This window comes from Monodelphis domestica, chromosome 2, assembly GCF_027887165.1.
Source record: "Monodelphis domestica isolate mMonDom1 chromosome 2, mMonDom1.pri, whole genome shotgun sequence".
In the NCBI taxonomy this organism is placed as follows: Eukaryota; Metazoa; Chordata; class Mammalia; order Didelphimorphia; family Didelphidae; genus Monodelphis; species Monodelphis domestica.
In genome coordinates, this window is record NC_077228.1 from 480,028,091 (window position 1) to 480,049,331 (window position 21,241).

Here is a 21,241-nt window from a genome sequence, read left to right on the forward strand (position 1 = left end):
GGCTGTCTTCATTCCCTTCTGGGGCCAGGCGGAGAGTCAGCACACTGCTACACCACACTGAAATTCATCCTGTTAGGTTATCCCTGCCATTGGGTACCAGCCTCGATTGACTTGAACAAGGCTGGACAGTCTCTCTCCATCCCAGGCCCATCTTCGTCATTGGGACTCATGTGGATGACCAAACATCCTGGCCTTCAAATTTCATCAGCTTCTCCCTCCCATCCAACTCGTAGGCCCTTGTTCCAGCCCACTGTTGACTGATGACAGGATTGAAGCTGTGATCAACCTCCTCTAACTCTGAATTTCACATTGGCCGTTTCATGTTTCTATATGCTCTTTTCCCCATGGCTTTTGTGATGTTGCTTTCCATGTTCTGCTCCAGTAATAGATCCCATTCCTTGGTAGGTTCATCATCCCGATCCCTAAGCATGTCTATTCCTTTCAGGCTTATTTTCTAGATTTTTTTGCATCCCTAACACCAGATATAGTGCCTGACCCACAGAGGCCCAAGAAATGCTTACTCTTGCCCCATCTGCTTCTGGAGCGGTAGATAAGTTCTTTGCAGATAACTCCTCAGTATGTTTAGCCGTCCAGTTTGGCCCTTGCCTATTAAAGATTTCCATGGATGGCCTGCCCCAAGTCTAGTTTTGTCCAAAACTAAACGCATTATCTTTACCAATGGACCTGCCCATCCTATTTCCATTGATAGTAGTACTATTCTTCCTCATGCTTGAAAGATTAGTATCAGCTTTGCTGCCTCCTACCACTTTACTCATTCAGTTGGCCATCCAAGTCCAATGGATTCTTGCATCCAACCCCCTCACCTCTCTACTCACTCTGCCTCTATCTTAGTACATTTATTTTTAAATTAATTTATTTAGTCAATTTAGAACATTATTCCTTGGTTACAATAATCACATTATTTCCCTCCCTCCCCTCCACCCACCCTTCCCGAAGCCAACTTTCATTGGGTATTACTTGTGTCCTTGATCAGAACCTATTTCCATGTTGTTGGTGTTTGCATTAGGATGTTCATTTAGAGTCTACCTCCCCAATCATATCCCCTCGACCCATGTAATCAAGCAGTTGTTTTTCTTCTGTGTTTCTACTCCCAAGAGTTTTTCCTCTGAATGTGGATAGTGGTTTTGCTCATAGATTTCTCCAAGTTGTTCAGGATCACTGCATTGTCACTTAGTACATTAAAAAAAAAATCCATACCTCCCATCTTAGAATCAATTCCATGTACTATTTCCAAGGCAGATGAGTGGTAAGAACTAGGTGATTGGGGTTAAGTGACTTGCCCAGGCTCATACAGCTAGAAAGTTTCTGGAACCAGATTTGAACTGAGGACCTCCTGTCTTTAGGCCTGACTCTCAATCCACTGAGCTACCTAGCTGCCCCTTTAGTGTGTTTGTTTTGTGATTGCTTGTAGTAGCCCATTCTGATTTACTCCTATTTTTCCACCTCAAGTAGGCCAAGAGATGAGATTCTGGGTTTGAATCTAGTCCCTCCTAGCTGCCTTCCTTAGTACATATCTCTTACATGAAATGATAAAATAACTAGCATTTCTTACTCCAGTTGTCCCCCCCCCCCCTTCCCAGCCATCTACTAACAAAGCTGCCAAAGTAATTTCCTTAAGGTACAGCTCTGGAATCACTACTCCTCTTAAAAGCATTCATTGTTTTCTCTTTAAAGAGTTCTCTTTAAGAATGTAGATTCCATCATGAGGCTGCTCCATCTGTCTCACCAGCTTTCTTTTACCAGTCCTTTATGTAGTCTGTGCATTTGTCAAGGTAGTGTCCCAGGTTTTATCCTGAACTTAGTGATCCTCTGTATATTCATGTAACCTGTCCATGCCTAATAGGTACTCCCTCCATCTCTCAAAAACTTATCTTCCAAGATTTATCTTGGGTCATGTCCAAAATCCTTTTCCTGGTCGGTGTTATTCCTCCCCTTTTCTGAATCCTTTCTTTGCCTCCTTAACTCTCCATTGCATCCTAATTACTTGTCATTCTTCCCCTTTTAAAATGTATGGCCCTTGTGGGCATGGGCACTTTATTTTAGTAGCCCCAAGTGCTATTTCAGTAACTCATCATGGTGTGGAGGTGACTGAGTTCTTGAAGATGCTGCTAGCAGAATAAAAGTTCTAATGAGCTAATAAGGCATAATGGTATAGTCCAGTTGGGTATTAGCTTGGTTTCAGTGTGAACAGGTTCATAATCAAGTTGGCCATAGGGTGAAGAAATGTTTTGTGGTCTTATGACTCCTGGAGTGTGTCAGTGTTAAGCAGTACCCACCGTGACAAAAAGCTCAGATCCTCTGAAATATTTCCTCTTGCTTCTAATATAGCACATAAATGTTTAATTGATCTGAAGTACTCCGTTCAGTAAGTCATGTTTAACACCTAAAAAAATATCCCTTGTAACAACCCTGCGAAGTAGGTGATGCATCTAGTTGAGTTTAAGAATGTGATGCTACTAGAAGCTGGTACTTTGAAAAACCAAACAAAATAGACAAAGTACTGGTCAATCTAATTAAAAAAAGGAAAGAAGAAAAGCAAATTAACAGCATCAGAGATGAAAAGGGGGACATCACCTCCAACGAGGAGGAAATTAAGGCAATCGTTAAAAATTACTTTGCCCAATTATATAGCAATAAATATACCAATCTAGGGGATATGGACGAATATATACAAAAATACAAACTGCCTAGACTAACAGAAGAAGAAATAGAATTCTTAAATAATCCCATATCAGAAAATGAAATCCAACAGGCTGTCAAAGAACTCCCTAAGAAAAAATCCCCACGGCCAGATGGATTCACAAGTGAATTCTATCAAACATTCAAAGAAAAGTTAATCCCAATACTATACAAACTATTTGACATAATAAGCAAAGAGGGAGTTCTATCAAACTCCTTTTATGATACAAATATGGTACTGATTCCAAAACCAAGCAGGTCAAAAATGGAGAAAGAAAACTATAGACCAATCTCCCTAATGAATATAGATGCAAAAATCTTAAATAGGATACTAGCAAAAAGACTCCAGCAAGTGATCAGAAGGGTCATCCACCATGATCAAGTAGGATTTATACCAGGGATGCAAGGCTGGTTCAACATTAGGAAAACCATCCACATAATTGACCATATCAACAAGCAAACCAACAAAAATCACATGATTATTTCAATAGACGCAGAAAAAGTCTTTGATAAAATACAACACCCATTCCTATTAAAAACACTAGAAAGCATAGGAATAGAAGGGTCGTTCCTAAAAATAATAAACAGTATATATTTATATCTGCAATGGGGATAAACTAGACGCATTCCCAATAAGATCAGGAGTGAAACAAGGATGCCCATCATCACCTCTATTATTTGACATTGTACTAGAAACACTAGCAGTAGTAATTAGAGAAGATAAAGGAATTGAAGGCATCAAAATAGGCAAGGAGGAGACCAAGTTATTGCACTTTGCGGATGACATGATGGTCTACTTAAAGAATCCCAGAGATTCAACCAAAAAGCTAATTGAAATAATCAACAACTTTAGTAAAGTTGCAGGATACAAAATAAACCTGCATAAGTCATCAGCATTTCTATATATTTCCAACACAGCTCAGCAGCAAAAACTAGAAGAGAAATCCCATTCAAAATCACCTTAGACAAAATAAAATACCTAGGAATCTATCTCCCAAGACAAACACAGGAACTATATGAACACAACTACACATCACTCTCCATACAACTAAAACAAGACTTGAGCAATTGGAAAAACATTAACTGCTCATGGGTAGGACAAGCCAATATAATAAAAATGACCACCCTACCCAAACTTATTTATCTATTTAGTGCCATACCCATGGAACTTCCAAAAAATTTCTTTACTGATTTAGAAAAAAACCATAACAAAGTTTATTTGGAAGAACAAAGGATCAAGGATATCCAGGGAAATAATGAAAAAAATACAAAGGAAGGGGGCCTTGCAGTCCCAGATCTCAAACTATATTACAAAGCAGTAGTCATCAAAACAATTTGGTACTGGCTAAGAGACAGAAGGGAGGATCAGTGGAATAGACTTGGGGCAAGTGACCTCAGCAAGACAGTATATGATAAACCCAAAGATCACAGCTTTTGGGATAAAAACCCACTATTCAATAAAAACTGCTGGGAAAATTGGAAGACAGTGTGGGAGAGATTAGGTTTGGATCAACACCTCATACCCTATACCAAGATAAATCAAAATGGGTGAATGACTTGAACATGAAGAAGGAAACTATAAGTAAATTAGGCAAACACAGAATAGTATACATGTCAGACCTTTGGGAAGGGAAAGACTTTAAAACCAAGCAAGACATAGAAAGAGTCACAAAATGTAAAATAAATAATTTTGACTACATCAAATTAAAAAGTTTTTGTACAAACAAAACCAATGTAACTAAAATCAGAAGGGAAGCAACAAATTGGGAAACAATCTTCATAAAAACCTCTGACAAAGGTTTAATTACTCAAATTTACAAAAAGCTAAATCAATTGTACAAAAAAATCAAGCCATTCTCCAATTGATAAATGGGCAAGGGACATGAATAGGCAATTTTCAGTTAACGAAATCAAAACTATTAATAAGCACATAAAAAAGTGTTCTTCTAAATCTCTTATAATCAGAGAGATGCAAATCAAAACAACTCTGAGGTATCACCTCACACCTAGCAGATTGGCTAACATGACAGCAGAGGATAGTGAATGCCGGAGGGGATGTGGCAAAGTAGGGACATTAATTCATTACTGGTGGGGTTGTGAACTGATCCAACCATTCTGGAGGGCAATTTGGAACTATGCCCAAAGGGCGATAAAAGACTGTCTGCCCTTTGATCCAGCCATAGCACTGCTGGGTTTGTATCCCAAAGAGATAATAAGGAAAAAGACTTGTACAAGAATATTCATAGCTGTGCTCTTTATGGTGGCCAAAAATTGGAAAACGAGGGGATGCCCATCAATTGGGGAATGGTTGAACAAATTGTGGTATATGTTGGTGATGGAATACTATTGTGCTCAAAGGAATAATAAAGTGGAGGAATTCCATGGAGACTTGAACAACCTCCAGGAAGTGATGCAGAGCGAAAGGAGCAGAACCAGGAGAACATTGTACACAGAAACTAATACACTGTGGTATAATCAAACGTAATGGACTTCTCCATTAGGGGCGGTGTAATGTCCCTGAACAATCTGCAGGGATCTAGGAGAAAAACACTATCCACAAGCAGAGGACAAACTGTGGGAGTAAAAACACCGAGGAAAAGGAACTGCTTGACTACAGGGGTTGAGGGGACATGACTGAGGAGAGACTCTAAATGAACACTAATGCAAATACCAACAACATGGAAATGGGTTTGAATCAAGAACACATGTGATACCCAGTGGAATCACGCGTCAGCTATGGGAAAGTTGGGGGGTGGGGGGAGGAAAAGAAAATGATCTTTGTCTCAGTGAATAATGTTTGGAAACGCTCAAATGAAAAATAATTAATTAAAAAAAAACAAAAAACAAATGTGCCACTTAAAAAAAAATGTGATGCTAGCTCACTCACATTCCCTAAATTTTTTCTTTTCATTATACTCCCCAAAGGACCCACAAATATCTTAATAAGCAGGAATAATGGGCTGAATCTAACATTGTGGTATTTATTTTAGAGTGAATAGTGTATTTCCACTGAGGGGATGGATAAGAAACCTGCAGAATCAGGCAGGTCTTCTTGAGCCTGCTGTATAAATCTCATGTTCATTCAGGCAGAAACTCACCTCTACATGGATGCTTTTTTTCTTTTTTTTAAACCTTTACCTTCTGCTCTAGAATAAATATTTAGTATTGGTTCCAAAGCAGTAAGGGCTAGGCAATTTGAGTTAAGTGATTTGTCCAGTGCATGTAGCTAGGAAAAATCTTGAGGTCACATTTGAACCTAGGACCTTCTGTTTCTATGGTTCTCTATTCATTGAGCCACCTAACTGCCCCTGTGCTAGTGTTTATTAAGAATAAATATGAAATTCACCTAGAATGGAAAAATCTAACCATATAAGGATAACATGAGGATGATAGGAGTGGTGTCAATCTACAAGAGTGGCATTCCTGTCATGTGTTGGTCCTGCAGTAGAAGTGTCTGAACGTTAGACTACATCAAGAATACTGAGGTGACATTGGTTTTTCTTGTCACAGTTCAAGAACGACAGAAGTAGAAAGCAAACCAGGCTAAGACCCAAAATGTTCCAAGGCACGCATGGAGGACTTGGGACTAGTCTTCTTAGGAACCAGGCCAGTCCCCTTCAGGTATCTGGAGGACTGTCTTCTGGAAATCACTTTCAAAGAACCACCTCAACATGAAGGGAATAGAAAAGGAAGAGGGGGAACTGACTTCAGCTTCTTAAACAGAAGATGTTCCTAATAACTTGCAAACAGGCATTCAATAAATATTTATTGCATTAAAGTATATCAGAGAAATATTTCTTCCTAGTAGTGGTGGTAGTTGCTCTGGTCCTTCATTTTAACAAGATCAGACATCTTCTTGCCTGCTTATACATGGTTATGCATTAAGTACCGTTAGCTTATAGAGGGTACATTTCTTACTCACAGAAATTAAATTTAACAGAGAAAACTTAATACAAAAATACTCTTATCCAGCCTGTTCCCAATTTTTAAAATGTAGTATCCTCTGCCAGTGAAATTAAGGTTAATTAGCTATCACAACACCACTCTTATGGATAAGAAATGGGCTTTAGGAAAACTTTGGAAAGATAAGTAGTTGGAAGCATAGGCCTTATTTTTTTTAACTAAATATTTTTAAACCCTTATTCTTTGTCTTATCAATTCTAAGACAGTGCTGCTGCAAGGGCTAGGCAGTCAGGGCTAAATTATTTGCCCAAGGTCACATAGCTAGGAGGTATCTGAAGCCAGATTTGAACCTAGGTTGTCTTGACTCCAGGCCTGCAGTTCTTTTATTCACTGTGCTACTCAGCTGTCCCAATAATAGGCCTTTTAGAAAATAGAAAATGTTGATCCTATATCCTTCAGGCTGTATGATACAAACATTTTGTGCAACCTAGGAAAAGCTCAATGCTTCTTAAGCTATATTTTACTGACCATAACCAAAGTCTAGAGATACATCAACTTAGTTTTGACAAACACCTTAAGACATTACCCTTTCACTAAGTGCTTACAAAGACAATTTAAAAGTAATAAACAGAAAAAGAAGCAGGTATTATATTTAATGGATGGCCCAAGTACTGGCACTACATCATGTAGCAATATAGCAAAATGAGATGGAAAGATTGGTCTGAGTTCTACACTTGTTTGGAGAATAGATCTGAGAGGTCAAGATGCCATTTTGTGTACTGCCACTGTGATGCCATCACGTTTCTGGATCATTATATTCCTGAAAGGCAAAGCAAAAGAAATTTGATGATGTTAGACCCTTGGAACTTCCCATTTTAATAAGTATTATCAGAGAAAAATATCATCTTTTAGGATAATTTTTTTTTTCTTTGTGCTGGCTGCTCATTTCTTAGTTCAAGAGACTATCCGGTCTACATTTATACATAATGTATTATCAAGTCTATTTTAGTACCTTTAACCTCTTTTAAGTATTTAGCCTGGCTTGCCAATATGGAAACTGAGGTTTTAAATATGAATAAAATTTGTTTAAGATAATAATGGATTAACAAAACTAGTACTGAGCATAGATTAAAAACTGCCAAGCTATTTACTATTCGTGTGGTTCTAAAGCTGAGGTTATTAATCTGAGGTTCCAAGAGATCTGTGAATATAGATTTCAGGGGGATTGTCAATTTGGATGGGAAAAACATTGTGTGTCTTTACTTTCACCAACCTCTAAATTTAGCATTTCCTTCAATTATGAATATGCAGGTACAGCCAGGTGGCTCAGTGGCTAGAGCACCAGTAAGGAGGTCCTGGGTTCAAATGTGGTCTCAAGGGTTTTTTTTGTCTGTTTGTTTTTTTTTTTAATAAGGAATATAAAAAGAAAAAAAAGCCACCCTTATTCTGAGGAGTCTGTATCTATAGCCATGTTGGCAAACTTGTGACATGCATGCTGGAGGGGGCTGCTCCCCATCCGTTCTCTACACCAGCCCCTTGGCCCAGCAACCCAATGGGGGCACTTCTTCCCTCCCCCATCTGGATTAAGGTGTGAGAGTTGAAGTTTGGGTACTTGGTCTCTGAAAGGTTCAAAATCATTGATCTACAGGATTCACCAAGGTGTCAAAGGTATTCAAAAAACACAAGATTAAAAACTCCTGCTTTAAAGGAACAAGTAAAATCCCCTAAAAGACATTTGGAAATCAGTCCAGTCCTCAATGCCATGTGTGAATGAAAAATGGAGGGGCAACTCTGATTGGATAAATAATTTCAAATGAATAAACACCTAACTACATATACTTACCCATTGTCTGATTCTAGGCAGACCATAGGGATATCTGTTGGGTCGGAGGTTAGTTTAGCTGCTTGCTGGGCTAGGACAGAGATCACCCCAGCATGTTCATCAGACAGGGTTCCACGACCTGGAAGATACAGAAATCACCAAACTAAGCATCTACTATTTGGGATCAGGATGGTAATGAATATATAGAATTCCAAGAAAGTCTCGATTATCTGCCTTCCACACTAACCGCTGGCTATATCTGTACAATCATGAGTTTTTAAACTAAAAAGCCACTGGAAAACTGCCCTAAAATTTCATGACCAGTTCTGATGAAGGGAAAAATGCCATCATGAATACTATCATTCAAATCAATCCTGCATATATGTTCAGTCATGAAAAATCAACTGAAATACATGATAAATTTAGATAGATCAACTAATTTCTTGGGGGTGACTTGACTTCCTTTAACTAAACTCAACCAGACATGCCCCTTAAGTCTTTCATCAATAAGGCCAACAACAAGGACTCAGTGTATGTCCTCTCTGGAGGCAGTTTCTTTGTCTTTGTTTGAATAAACTGAATTTCCTAAGGCCAAATCCTCCTAGAGTAAGGAATGCTAAGAGAATTGGATTTTGATTGCTGCTTTATTTCAGTCTCGGGATAATGTTAAGTCTCAGATCCTACAAACCAACAGTAAGAAACAAGTTTACTTTGAAATATGTTGGCAATCACAGAAACAAACACAACCTAAAGTGCCAGGTTATCGATACCAAGGATGAAACAAAGACCAACAATGTAACACACAGGAGGGAACTGCAGTTTGGGCTCAGCACTATAAAAATGGCTGGGCCCGGAGTCTGGGGCTTGCAGGCTTTTTATACACTTGTGGTAGGGGGAGTGCACAGGAATTCCTGGGGTGGGGGGAGTGAACAGGAACTCCTGGGGCTGGGGTCCTTATCAGTTAGGGTTATTATCAAGTTCCTGGAGGGGGTGTGTGTCAGGAACTCCTGGGGTTGGGGTCCTTATCAGTTCCTAGCACATTCCAGGGTATGGTAAATGGTTCTTCATTAACTTGACTGCAGGGGCAAGGGAGTCAGGGAGAAAATAGGTTCCAGGGCTTGTCCTTTATTCCCCACTTCTTCTGTTGTACATGAGGAATCTTCCTCGTGCTACTGTATCCTCATAAGGGGATTCGGTAGGAGTCAAGAGTTTGATATTGCTGGTGAAGGACCATTAGCTGGACAGTATTAATGCGATCCTTGGCTATTAGGCGATTAAGAATGCATGGAACTAGCTCTGTATGATTAGCATAAAAGCAAAGAACAACATAGGATCCTTTCCAGTGAGGCTGGAGGTTCCCCTTCCTATACCTAGAGTAGGTATTTGGTCAGTGGCTTGGTCATCTGACTGGGGTCTGCCTGGAGACATAGAGAATGACCCTCATAAAAGATTCTTTAGTTTTAGGAAACAGACAGATGTCTGAGATGTAGCCTGATAGAATTGAGGTGTAGCCTGGAGGTGCATCTCTCTGTCCATCTTAAATCTAAAGGAGGATCAAAGGAGGACAATCATCTATAGGGGTCATTAGATGTTTTAGGCTAGGAGTCATGAGGATGTAAGGGAGCAAAGGAATTTCCCTGATAATAGTTTGCCCTAGTTTCTGGGGGTTCAATGCCCATGTCATCTCCCCCCTCTCCAAATAGCTAAGGAAAAAGGGGTAATGGTCTCAGTTTTCTGTAGCTTCTTCAGAGCCGAGAATGGTTGTATAGCTGTCCCTGCCTATTGTCAGGAGAGAGCTACTGACTAGGCAATGTCCAGGGCTTTAGGTTGGAATAGTTCCCGAGGTTACAGTGGCATCTGGGTGACTCCCAGAAGTGCTTCTACCCTAGAAGCAACTAGAGAAGTGACAAGGTTACAAATACAAGGTTCACATATCCCACAGGGGAGTAGCCAAAACTTGAACAGGGACGGAAAGGCTGTATGCACAGGGTCTTTAGGGGTGTGTCAGTGAATGCCTGGGTCCTGGGTAGGTGGGGACCTACTTGGAGATCTGAAGGATGTCTTGCGACTGCTTCCCCTGATTGGCAGACAAGACACAAGGGGGAGAGTCAGCCCCTAAGATAGAAGTGTAGAAACAAGGACTGGGGCAAAAACTAGAGCAACAGATATAAACAGAGAAAATTAATACAATAGTAATTGATATTATATATTTGCATTTGGGTATCTTAGCCAACAGACTCCATCTTCAGAAATCATCTTCTGACAGGAATAGATTCCCATTAAGAAATTGGATTCCTGAGTTAAAAGAATATCCTTTTACAAAGTACACATTAACTATTAACATCTATAAACACTTGAGTAAAAATATTTTGCAGATTAATTTCTTTACCCCAGATTCTGGGGGAAATTCAAGAAAGCTTTGAGCTATATTTCCAAGCTCAAGATCCAAACTTCAACTGTGGTAAATTAAGGCTACAAATACAAGCCATCTATGAATAAACTTCACCTACTTCTCAAAGTATGTTCCCTAACAATTTAAGAATTTTCAATTATTAACCTAATAGGTTATTTGGGGAAATGGAAACTTTAATTTTACAATTTGCATTATGTGCTGATTATGGAAACCTGTCACAAAGGAAAAGGGAGACAGGGAAAATATTTCCTCATGTCCCAAAGGTCACAGTGAGTGGCTTCATGTGCAAGCCAAGGCTGTCACTGGCTCATGCCATTGCTTCCCTCAAGGATTAGCAGCCTAGATGGTCAGGAAAGTCCAATCCAGGGTGAACCTTGTATTGTTTCCCTAAAGGATTAGCAGCCTAGATGGTCAAGAAAGTCCAGTCCAAGGTGAGCACCTTGGGTTGCCTTCTCCAAACATCTTAGGACTTTCTCCTTAGAGTACTTCATCACCACTGGATCCTAGAAGCCTTTCTGCCTTAGCAGACAAGTCTTACCCATTTCAGCTGATTTCTAAATACCTCAAAACAAGCTTTTCTGACCATATGCCCTCTCTAAGGATTCCTTAAAGCCTATGAGTCTACATTATAGCAGTTATTCTTACATATTTTGGCAATAATTAATTTATAACAATTTAGTCACAAAACCTGAACAGGAATGTTGAATTCATTAGCTCTACAGTAAATACAAATCAGGGCTAGATCATATCCTGGCCTTAGGCCATCTGAAGGAACTAAGACAAAATCAGTCAGGAATCACTTCAGGGTAACTGTTCAGAGAAATTATGGAATCATTTGTGATTTTCCAACAACACATACATTAATTTTAGAAATTATCCCTAGGTCAGGGATCCAAATATAAGAGGAGAACATCTCTCTGTTCTCTTTCACCTCTCTACGTGTCTCCTTCTCCCTCTCTCTCTTTCTTCAAAACCTCTGTTTAAAAAGCAGAGCAAGACTTCCATTCTTCCTTCACACACCTGCATACTCAAGCTTTATGGACTTTAGAGCAAAGTCCCTCTTTCTTCTGAATCCAAAACCAACTATCTTCTCTACCTTCTCTGACTTGCTTTTATTGTCATAAGTCAAACAAACATTCCGTTGGTATCACTTCAATTGCTAATCGGTAACCCAAAAGAATTCTGATTTAAAGGATTACATCATTGAAACACTGCATCTTTAGCATAGTGCTCATCAATGATAAGTTTTTGCTCATTTTAGCAGCAAGTCACATAACTCATAAAATTCTGAGCGAGCATTTTTCACATATATGCCATTTTTAACATCCTACCCACTTCCTTGGCTACTGTTTGCAACATATATCTTTATACAGATCAAAATATAATCAAAATATCAACCAACATATTCCCAAAGTTCGTGTGAAGTAACTTTTCAATTATGTATCAGTCAATTCATTTTATCATTCTGAACATGGAATGTTTGCAATACAGCTTCAAACAAGCTTCTTGGTCAGACAGGGCTGGCAACGCTTGCTTGCTTGAGCATCTTAAAACCTCCGAAATATACAATTAAAATATACTCATCTTTAAGTTCTATCACACAGTGGTAGTCAACTCTTTGAAGTCCCTATTTCAGTCCCTAAGTATCAGTGTGGAACAGTTACAAGCACTTCTTTCTCCTTCCTCTGTGCAAGGAAGGGGTTAATATCTTATGAGCAATTTATCCTAAGGCTGCTTGGCTTGATTTAGGTTTTATTGCTTAACAATCTTGTCCCATCCTTCTTTAACAAGTGAGCTTACTACAATTTAAAATTTTGAATGTATCAAACCCCCTTCATAATAATTTACTCTCAGTCGATTTTAGTTTGAACTCCACAACTTCCAAATAACTTTAAGTCCTTTAGCAGTCTTTCAGTGTGTAACCAAACTGAAGTTCAAAGCATTTACCTGTACTCCTCTCAAACTTCTGTTTAAAGTAGAATAGAACCTCCAGTTTAGTTTTCTTTTAGCTCAAAACATTGCTACATACCTGATTAAATTCCATCAACATTATTCCAATTTATAATTTGTTGTATCTATTTTACACTAGAATTCACAGTATCACTTAGTATCTCTATCCATTACTCTTATTTCTTCTGGCTTCTCCTCTTTACCATTATTATAAGTAGAGGAAAGGTACTATACTGAATTGTATTTAATTCTCATGACAAGCCCTTCTTGATTTCAGGGCTGGTCAAATTTGTCTTGTTAAGGACATATAGTTTGCATATCATATATACCCTTAACCTATTTAGGTGGAAAACTTAATTCTCTTCATAATACAAATGCATTTTGTATTAACTCATCATTACTTTCTAGCAATTTGTGTCTGAATACATGTTCATCTCTAGATCACAAATTCCTTCCTATCCATTGTGCACATTGTTTAAAAACAATTCATATAACCTTAGTCAAAGACAACACTGTTTAGAAATCACCTCTTTTGCAAAATACCAAATTCTTAGTACTTGTATTATTAAATCCCATGCATAGATTAGACACTTTAAAAACTTCTTGTGTGTCATATGATTTCTTGTTGCTAGTTCTGACAGCACATACATTAAAATAACATCTAATTTGAAGAAAACCCAAGTTTAAATTCTAGAATAAGTTCTTCTCAAGAACATAACTTTTTCTGGATGACTTTTACATCTATAAAGTAGCCAGTATAATTTCTGTCCTTATAGAATAAAACATTCCCTCTCTGTGTTAGGCTGGCTATCAATCACATTTAGACAATTCTCAAATTCATTATGTATTGCAAGATCTAACAAAACAAACTTCTAACCATGAGTTTTGTTGTGCTCAATAAAATCTGGCTAACATTTCACATTTAACTGGCAGTTACCATAATATATGAAATTACATTTGTACCATATCAAAATTATTAGCAATCCTCCCAAGTTGTATGTATTAACCCTTAGAATTAATCTGAAGTGAAAAGTGCCTCTAACTGTAGAGTAAAAATCTCCCCTTTCTACTCTGAATTTTTCTCTTTTTCTCTCCTTCGGGGGCCCATCCAAAGGAAGAAAGAGGAAGAAATCATTGAATAGATATTTGCTTTTGTCCTCTGCTGAGGATTTTTGATTGTGGGAAGTTCAATCTTGCAACTCCTCCATTTTCCTTTTTGTGAGTGTCCAATTTAAGAATACATAGAGATGAGACTGTGACAAAGACAACGATAAACAGAAATATCCCATAAGTAGGGGTGTCTCACCAGTTGTCTTTCTGTTCAGAATCAACCCTCTTCCTCCCTGTAGCAGAGGAAGAAGACAGATCTGATCAATGAACTGATGGCTTCCTGGTTTTCCCTTTTTCTTTTTTATCATCTCTGCCTGGATTTCTCAGCAGGCCCTTGCCTTAAAATCCAAACAAGAAATAGAGTTTGGAGAACTGGGAGCCTAGTGAGGGGATAAAACTAAGGAGCTTCTGTCCATATTCTGCCCTCTTTCCTGCAAAATATGTCCAATTTCCACCTGGTATTAATTTTGGTATCAAAAAGTCAATTTCCTCCAAGCTATTTAGTGCCAATTTCTTCCAATTATAAAGATCATTAGAAGAAAATGGCCAATGAGATTATGGGCCCTCGCCTTGAAGATGGAGAAATGGGTAGTCATGAGGGAGAGCAGAGTGGACCTCTGGGTTGGACTCTCCCTGTCCCATAATGTCCTGTAGAATGCAAGCAGTAGGCTGTACAAAAAGGCAATGAACACGAAAGCAGACAGGGCAATATGTAACAGACTGGACAGCCAAGGCAGACACAATAAATATGAACGTTGGATTGGATGTGCTCTTCTACTCCCCTCAAGGGGCTAGGGGTGAGTGGTCCTAAAAACAGAGCGGTGTGGCTGGGCTTCCCCTGGAGCCACACCCCCTTCCCTCCAGTGCATCCACTGGGTTTCCTACTTCTAACGGGGGGCCTCTAACCACCCCAACTTCTAACCAGGGGGCCACCAACCACCCTGAATTCCAACCAGGGTGCCTCTAACCACCCTGAATTCCAACCAGGGGGCTTCTAACCATCCCAAATAAAGTAAACTGAAATCAACTGGCCAGAATACCCTGCTTAAGGGAGTCAAGTCCAAGAGATCCTTCCCACGGCCCATCCAAGGGAGAGGGAGTTGGGGATCCTTAGGTGAAGGTAGCCAAGAGGGGTGTCACAGTCTTCATCCACATGCTTCCCAAGATTTCTGACCTACCCCCTCATGGGAAATAGGAACTATGTACTTTCCCAGTTCACACTCAGAAATAGGCGGGCAGTTCTCCAGAATGTGTAAGGCTTGGCAATAGGCCATCCTGAACAGCCCCCAGGCTGGTGACCAGTGGTTAACCACTTAGCCATATGTTGATGACTCAGGAGACCTTACCCCCTCACTCTCACACAACATTCTCCACACATTCATTCAACATCTCCAGAGGCTACTCACCGGACCCTACTGTCGTCCTCCACCAAGATGTGACATGTTCCAGATCCCACCAACCCAAGTTGCCCCAGTGACAACAGTCCCATCCCTCTGTTGGTCATACTGTTTCCTTCATGGGATCCCAGAACGAGCCCCCAAATGAAGTACCCAGTTATTGATCCCAAATATGAAACAAAGACCAACAATGTAAAACACATGAGGGAGTTTATTAAACAAACTGCAGTTTGGGCTCAGCACTATAAAAATGGCTGGGTCCTGAGTCTGGGGCTTGCAGGCTTTTTATATACTTTTGTGGTAGAGGGAATGCACAGGAATTCCTGGGGTGGGGGGAGTGAACAGGAACTCCTGGGGCTGGGGTCCTTATCAGTTCCTGGGGGGGAGGGGGTGTCAGGAACTCCTGGGGTTGGGGTCCTTATCAGTTCCTAGCACATTCCAGGGTATGGTAACTGGTTTTTCATTAACTTGACTGGAGGGGTTCTAGGGGCAAGGGGGTCAGGGAGAAAATAGGTTCCAGAGCTGGTCCTTCAAACTGTGTCTGAGACTAAGCCAGGTAAAAGACATAAGACAACAGATTATGGAGATTTATTGCTGACATGATGCCTACACAAACCAAAGGGATCCAGTGTGGTTTTATAGGACTGGAGAAGGTCTTTTGGGGACACAAAGTTAAATGTCAGAATTCAGGAATTTGAATTCTGAACAAATTGTGCAAATTAATCTAGAAAGTAACTTTATTCCTTTACTCCCCCTACCCCCATGCCTCCCCTTTTAATCTGCCTAGATAATAAATTGCATCAGTATCTCTTCCAAACAGATTTTTCATCCAATACTTTTAGCTTGAATTAAAGGCCAGACCAGCTGGGTCTATTGGCAATAAGTAACATTATCTGACTTTGTGGTTCTTTACTTGTATGATAAATGGGCGACCTCTAAATCTAATTGTTAATTGCTCACATTTACAGTACTACTATTATTTTAGTGAAAACAAATGGCATATGCTACACTAAGGCCCTTAAAAAAGTATTTAAAGACTGAACTTTCAAACAAATAAAAAGAGCATTTCTATATGCAAAGTACAAAGGGCTAAACATAAACCATAAATCTTAAACATCTTAAGAAGAGCTTGGCTTTCCTTAAGCTGTTTGTCCTGCTTGTTTGTTTTCTTCTATGCTATGCAACCTGGATTAAGTGACCACAAAGCTAGTAAATGTCTAAGGCCATATTTGTACCCAAGACCTCCAGACTCCAGGCCTGGAGCTCTATCCACTGTGCTACTTAGCTCCCCTCAATGATCTTCTTTAATAACCTGGTGTAATCTTCCTTCTCACTCACCCTCCAATTAAAAAACAAAACCAAAGAAGTATTTTTTATCTTACTGTGAATAGTTGGCCTGAAACGTTTTTTTTTTTAACCCTTCTAAGAATCAATACTGTATATTTGTTACAAGGCAGAAGAGTGGTAAAAGGCTAGACAATGAGGGTTAACGTCTGAGGACAAATTTGAATCCAGGGCTCCTATCTCTGGGCCTGACTCTTTATCCACTGAGTTACCTAGTTGAGTGTTTAAAGGTTCTAACTAAGGACTTGGTAAAGGTCTATTGTTGTCTGAAAACCATTCAAGCTCATTTGAAAGATGAACAAAGTTAGCTGCCTTTTTTTTTTTGGTTGCAGTAAATCAATTAAACATTTATTAAGCACCTATTGTATACAAGGACCTCAGCTGGGGATAGAATGAGAAAAATACAAAAATACCACCCCTGACTTCAAGGAACTTGCATTATGACAGGTACACAATACATGATAAACGAAAGGTGGAGATTAAAAAGTAAAGGTCTCCCACAGGAGTCGATACCAGAGTTGAACATTAAAGCAAGCTACAAAATTCTAAAGCAATGTTGAGGAAGTGGGGGTGGGGTATGAAGGACCTGTGCAAAAGCACAGGATGGTGTGTGAAATTTTGGAAATAGATAATATGCCAATATAGATGGGATAAAGAGTATGAAGCAGAATAGGGCAAAATAACCCAAGCTGAGGCATAGAGCTATTAGACACCACTACATATGAAAATGTAAGACAAGCAAACCACTGAACCTCTATGAATTTCAGATTGCTCAGCTGTAGAAAAGACATGTAGAGCTTGCCTCACAAGGTTGTTTGGGGCCCAAATGAAATGTCTATAATATATGTCATGTATTACTGTGGGAGGCTTTATGCTCTAAGCCAGTGAACCTTTTAGAGGGGCAGGTGATGTTGGCTCTGAGTAACCCCTCTGGCAAATGTGCCATAGGTTCGCCACCATGACTCTAAGCAATAAGGAAACCAGATTTTTGAGAAGGGCACCTGAATTAGGAAGGGCATTTTGGTAGCTAAGAAGAGAAGATAATTAGAAAGCTATTACAATAGAAAAGTCTAGACAAGAAATGAAGACCTCACCCTCAGCTACTATATTTTGGGTGAAGAAAAGAAGTAGAATCAACAAGAGTTGGCAAGTGATGGGAGGGGAGTGAGAAGGAGAGAGGAAAAGCCAAGGCTATTTAAGAGAGTTGATTTATGGGTGAAGTTCTGTTTTGAACAAATTTGAGATTTTACATCTAGGGGATATCCAGTAGGAAGCTGATAATGTATAACTGGAGTTCAGGAAAAGATCAGATCTAGAAGCACAGATTTGAAAGTCATTAGTGTAAAGATAAACTTCCAGGAGAAACACAGAAACTGGATCAAGACAGCCCTGAGTGCATAACCACATGAAAGAGGTAGGAGATGGCTGGCATTTCAGCAAAGGAAGCATCTCAAAGGATCAATACAGGAAGAACCAAGAGAGAACAATGTCAAGACAGCAAAATAAGAAGAATATATTCGGGAAGGGATGGTCAATAGTGTAAAAGCATCTAAGAAATCAAACTTCATGAAGACTTGGGAAAACCCACTGAATTCGGTAATTAAGAGATCCTTAGTGGAGGAAGCAGTCTAAGTTGAGTAGTGGGGCTGGAAACCTGATTATATGCAGTTGAGAAATGAGTGTCTGGTATTTAAAAAACAAACAAACAAACAAACAAAAAAAAAAAACAGGCCTAGAGTATAGACAATTCTCCCAGTTTGGCACAGAAAAAGGGAAGGCAACTGGTGGGGATGGCAGAGGCAAATAAACCTTTTAAGCCATGGAGCAGAAAAGCTTATTTGTGGGGGGAGGTAGGAGGGGGTGTCAGTATATAGGGAGTAGTTACCTCCCTATCCTACCCAAGTAATCTCCCAAATAATCTCTAGTTACATAACTAAATAAATCATTTCTTGTCTCCCTAAGACTAGAACCAGGGATGATTGAGGAAACAAGCTCTTAGAAGATGAGATTGAGGATGTATGTAATAGGGTTTGCCTTTTTAAGGAGGATTGTGTCTTCCTCAGACTGAAGCAAATTAGGATAGAAATAATGGGTAGAGATGTCAAAGAGTTTTAGGTGTAGAGGAAAAGAGGGTGGGGAGGGTACGGAGTCCTTATGTTGATTTTCTCAGTTAAGCTGGAAACAAGGACACTTGCGAAGAAAGGCAGTAATGGTAGTAACTGGGGAGCCTTTATAGAAAAGGTTGCTGATGATAAAAATGGGACAGAATCCAGGAAAAGTTAAAAGACTGTTTTAAGGGCCCAATTGAGATTATTTAACAAATCAGTAGAGAAACCAGTTGGAGAAACTTTTTTTCTTCCAGTAATGATCCTCTACACTAGGTTGAAGATTCATTTTCAACATCAGAAAAAGTAGCTACATAATGAAACCACTGAGTTGTTTTTTTTTTAAGTACTGGAAATTCTAGTAATAAGAATAGTTCGGAGAGACAAGGTAGTAGATAGATGTAGCTCCCTTATCCCCTTAAAACATGGAATGACATCAATGTCAAGAACACTGATCATCAGTAACAACTGTACACAGTAGGTACACCTATCAACTTCTTTCTTAAAGAACACTTCTTTGGCCAATGAGGTACTCTAAAAATCTTGTGGTCTTCTTGCTATTCTCACCTACCACATTCTATCACCTGAGTAAATGCTTTTTCAATGGTAGTTTCAGCCTAGAATGCTCTCCCTCTTCACCCCTACTCTTTCAAGGCAAACTGTATCTTCTGCAAGAGGCTTTTACCTTTCCTAGGAGGATTACCTTCCATTTAAACTGTATGGGTTTTACATCTATGGACTCGTTTACATGTTGCTGTCCCAGATTAGAATATGAGAATATGAGATTCCTGAATACACAGTACCACATTTTTGCCCCTTTCAGTATCCTCAGCGCTCAGCACAGCACCTGGGTCATATTAAGTCCTTCATAAACGTTTCATAAAAGTATCGGAAAACCAGGTGCCCCTGGTCTTCCCCCCTTTCACCTCCTAAGCAGAAAACGGCTCTTATCAGATGGGAGAAGCGCCGGTGCCGCTCCCCCCCCCCCCCCCTTAGTTGGGATAACAAAAGCTGGGTAACAAGCGCGACCTCGCATGCGCTACTTACAGCCCAGGTTCAGTCCCTGAGAATCCGTGCACAGAACACCCACGATTGACGGGTTCTTCATCCTAACACAGAGCATACACACCAACGTTAGGGGACGAATCATTCGGGGCTCAATTTAAAGCCCTTTTTTATATCAGGCTCCCCACCACGGGGCCGCGGCCAAAGCACCACAGACACAGTCCCACAACTCAAACGGCGATCGGGGACGAAAGGCACTCGAGACCGGGGCTGAGGCCAGATCCCCTCGAGCGGAAGCAGACAACACGCCGCCGCCCCTGTCCCCTCCCTCTCAGGCCGGGTCTCCAGGCTGCCACCGGCGTGCTCAACCTGCTTGTGCCCACACTACCCACGTGTCTTCTAGGTGCTGCTCCAGGGTCGCCTCCATCTCGGGTTCGAGAAGCAGATCTCAGTGCAGGCCGCTCACAGATCGTCGCATCACGTGATCCACCCCTCTACCGGGTAGTGTAATCACGTGCCTTCAGCGGCCCATCGCCACAGTTACTGGACGGAGCTGCCGAAGGGTCAAAAAGACATCAACGCGCTTTCAAAATAAGCACTTCTTTTTTTCTCATCTCACCGCTGAGTCAGTAGAATGGGCCTGGTTCAGATGCTGCGGAACCGAGCACTGTATCCATGGGGGCTTCAGCAGGCAGGGAAGGGGACGCCACCTCCAAGACTTAGGAATGCGGAGGAATATCTGCTGGTGTCGGGACCTTCGGTTGTCATGGTTACCCACACACGCAGCGCTGAGGGTGGTGGGGGAAGGGAATGGGGAGCGGTGGCACGTTGCCTTGAATCCTCCCCACCACTGTGAGAACTCCAAAGACTACGCCTTGAACTGGTGGAGGGGTGTCTAGAATGGGCTTTGACCCTGGCCAGGTGACCTTGGGGAAGTCACTTATCTGGCTCTGCCTCTGTTTTCTTCTTTCTTTAAAAAAAAAAAAAGGGAAAGGACCCACTTGTACAAAAATATTTATAAATACTGTTTTTGTGGTGGCAAAGAATTGGAAACTAAAGGGATATCCCTCAATGAGAGAATGGCTGAACAAAATGTGGGCTATAATAGTGATGGAATAGTTCTGTGCTCTAAGAAACAGTGACCAGGATGATTTCATCAAGAACTGGAAAGACCTATGTGCTTTATGCAGAGTGAAATAAGCAGAACCAGGAAAACACTGTACTCAGTAACAGCAATATTGTGGACTGGTCAAATGTGATAGACTTAGTAACTCTCAGCAATACAATGATCCAGGACAATTCTGAGGGATTTATGACAAAGAATGCTATCCACTTGTAGAGAAAGAACTATTTTCTTCTCCAAAATGACTAGAACAAGGGTTTTTCACCTTTTTTTGAGCTCTTTTTTCACCTCTAACCCTTCTTAGGTTTATGTTAAGTGTATAAACTAAGATACTCAAAACTACACAGGAAATCATGGAAAAGTAAGCAA

At 40.2% G+C, this 21,241-nt stretch overlaps 1 protein-coding gene across 1 annotated transcript; it reads right to left on the reverse strand.

The window, feature by feature from the left end:
* Positions 1–6,449: 6,449 nt before the first annotated feature.
* LAMTOR5 (late endosomal/lysosomal adaptor, MAPK and MTOR activator 5) lies at positions 6,450–20,682 on the reverse strand. The gene is made up of 4 exons (XM_001381937.4): positions 20,142–20,682; positions 19,792–19,853; positions 8,447–8,564; positions 6,450–7,423 (listed from the first exon to the last, which is right to left on the reverse strand). The coding sequence occupies exons 1-4, from the start codon at positions 20,174–20,176 to the stop codon at positions 7,363–7,365; spliced, it is 276 nt and encodes a 91-aa protein (XP_001381974.1). The 5' UTR covers positions 20,177–20,682; the 3' UTR covers positions 6,450–7,362.
* Positions 20,683–21,241: the final 559 nt, after the last annotated feature.

Coding starts and splice junctions, on each gene's coding strand:
- LAMTOR5 (XM_001381937.4), bottom strand. CDS start 20,176: ATGGAGGCGACCCTGGAGCAGCACCTAGAAGACAC. Junction 19,854..20,141: donor GAGCAGCACCTAGAAGACAC/GTGGGTAGTGTG, acceptor GCTCTGTGTTAG/GATGAAGAACCCGTCAATCG. Junction 7,424..8,446: donor TGCCTAGAATCAGACAATGG/GTAAGTATATGT, acceptor TTTGCCTTTCAG/GAATATAATGATCCAGAAAC.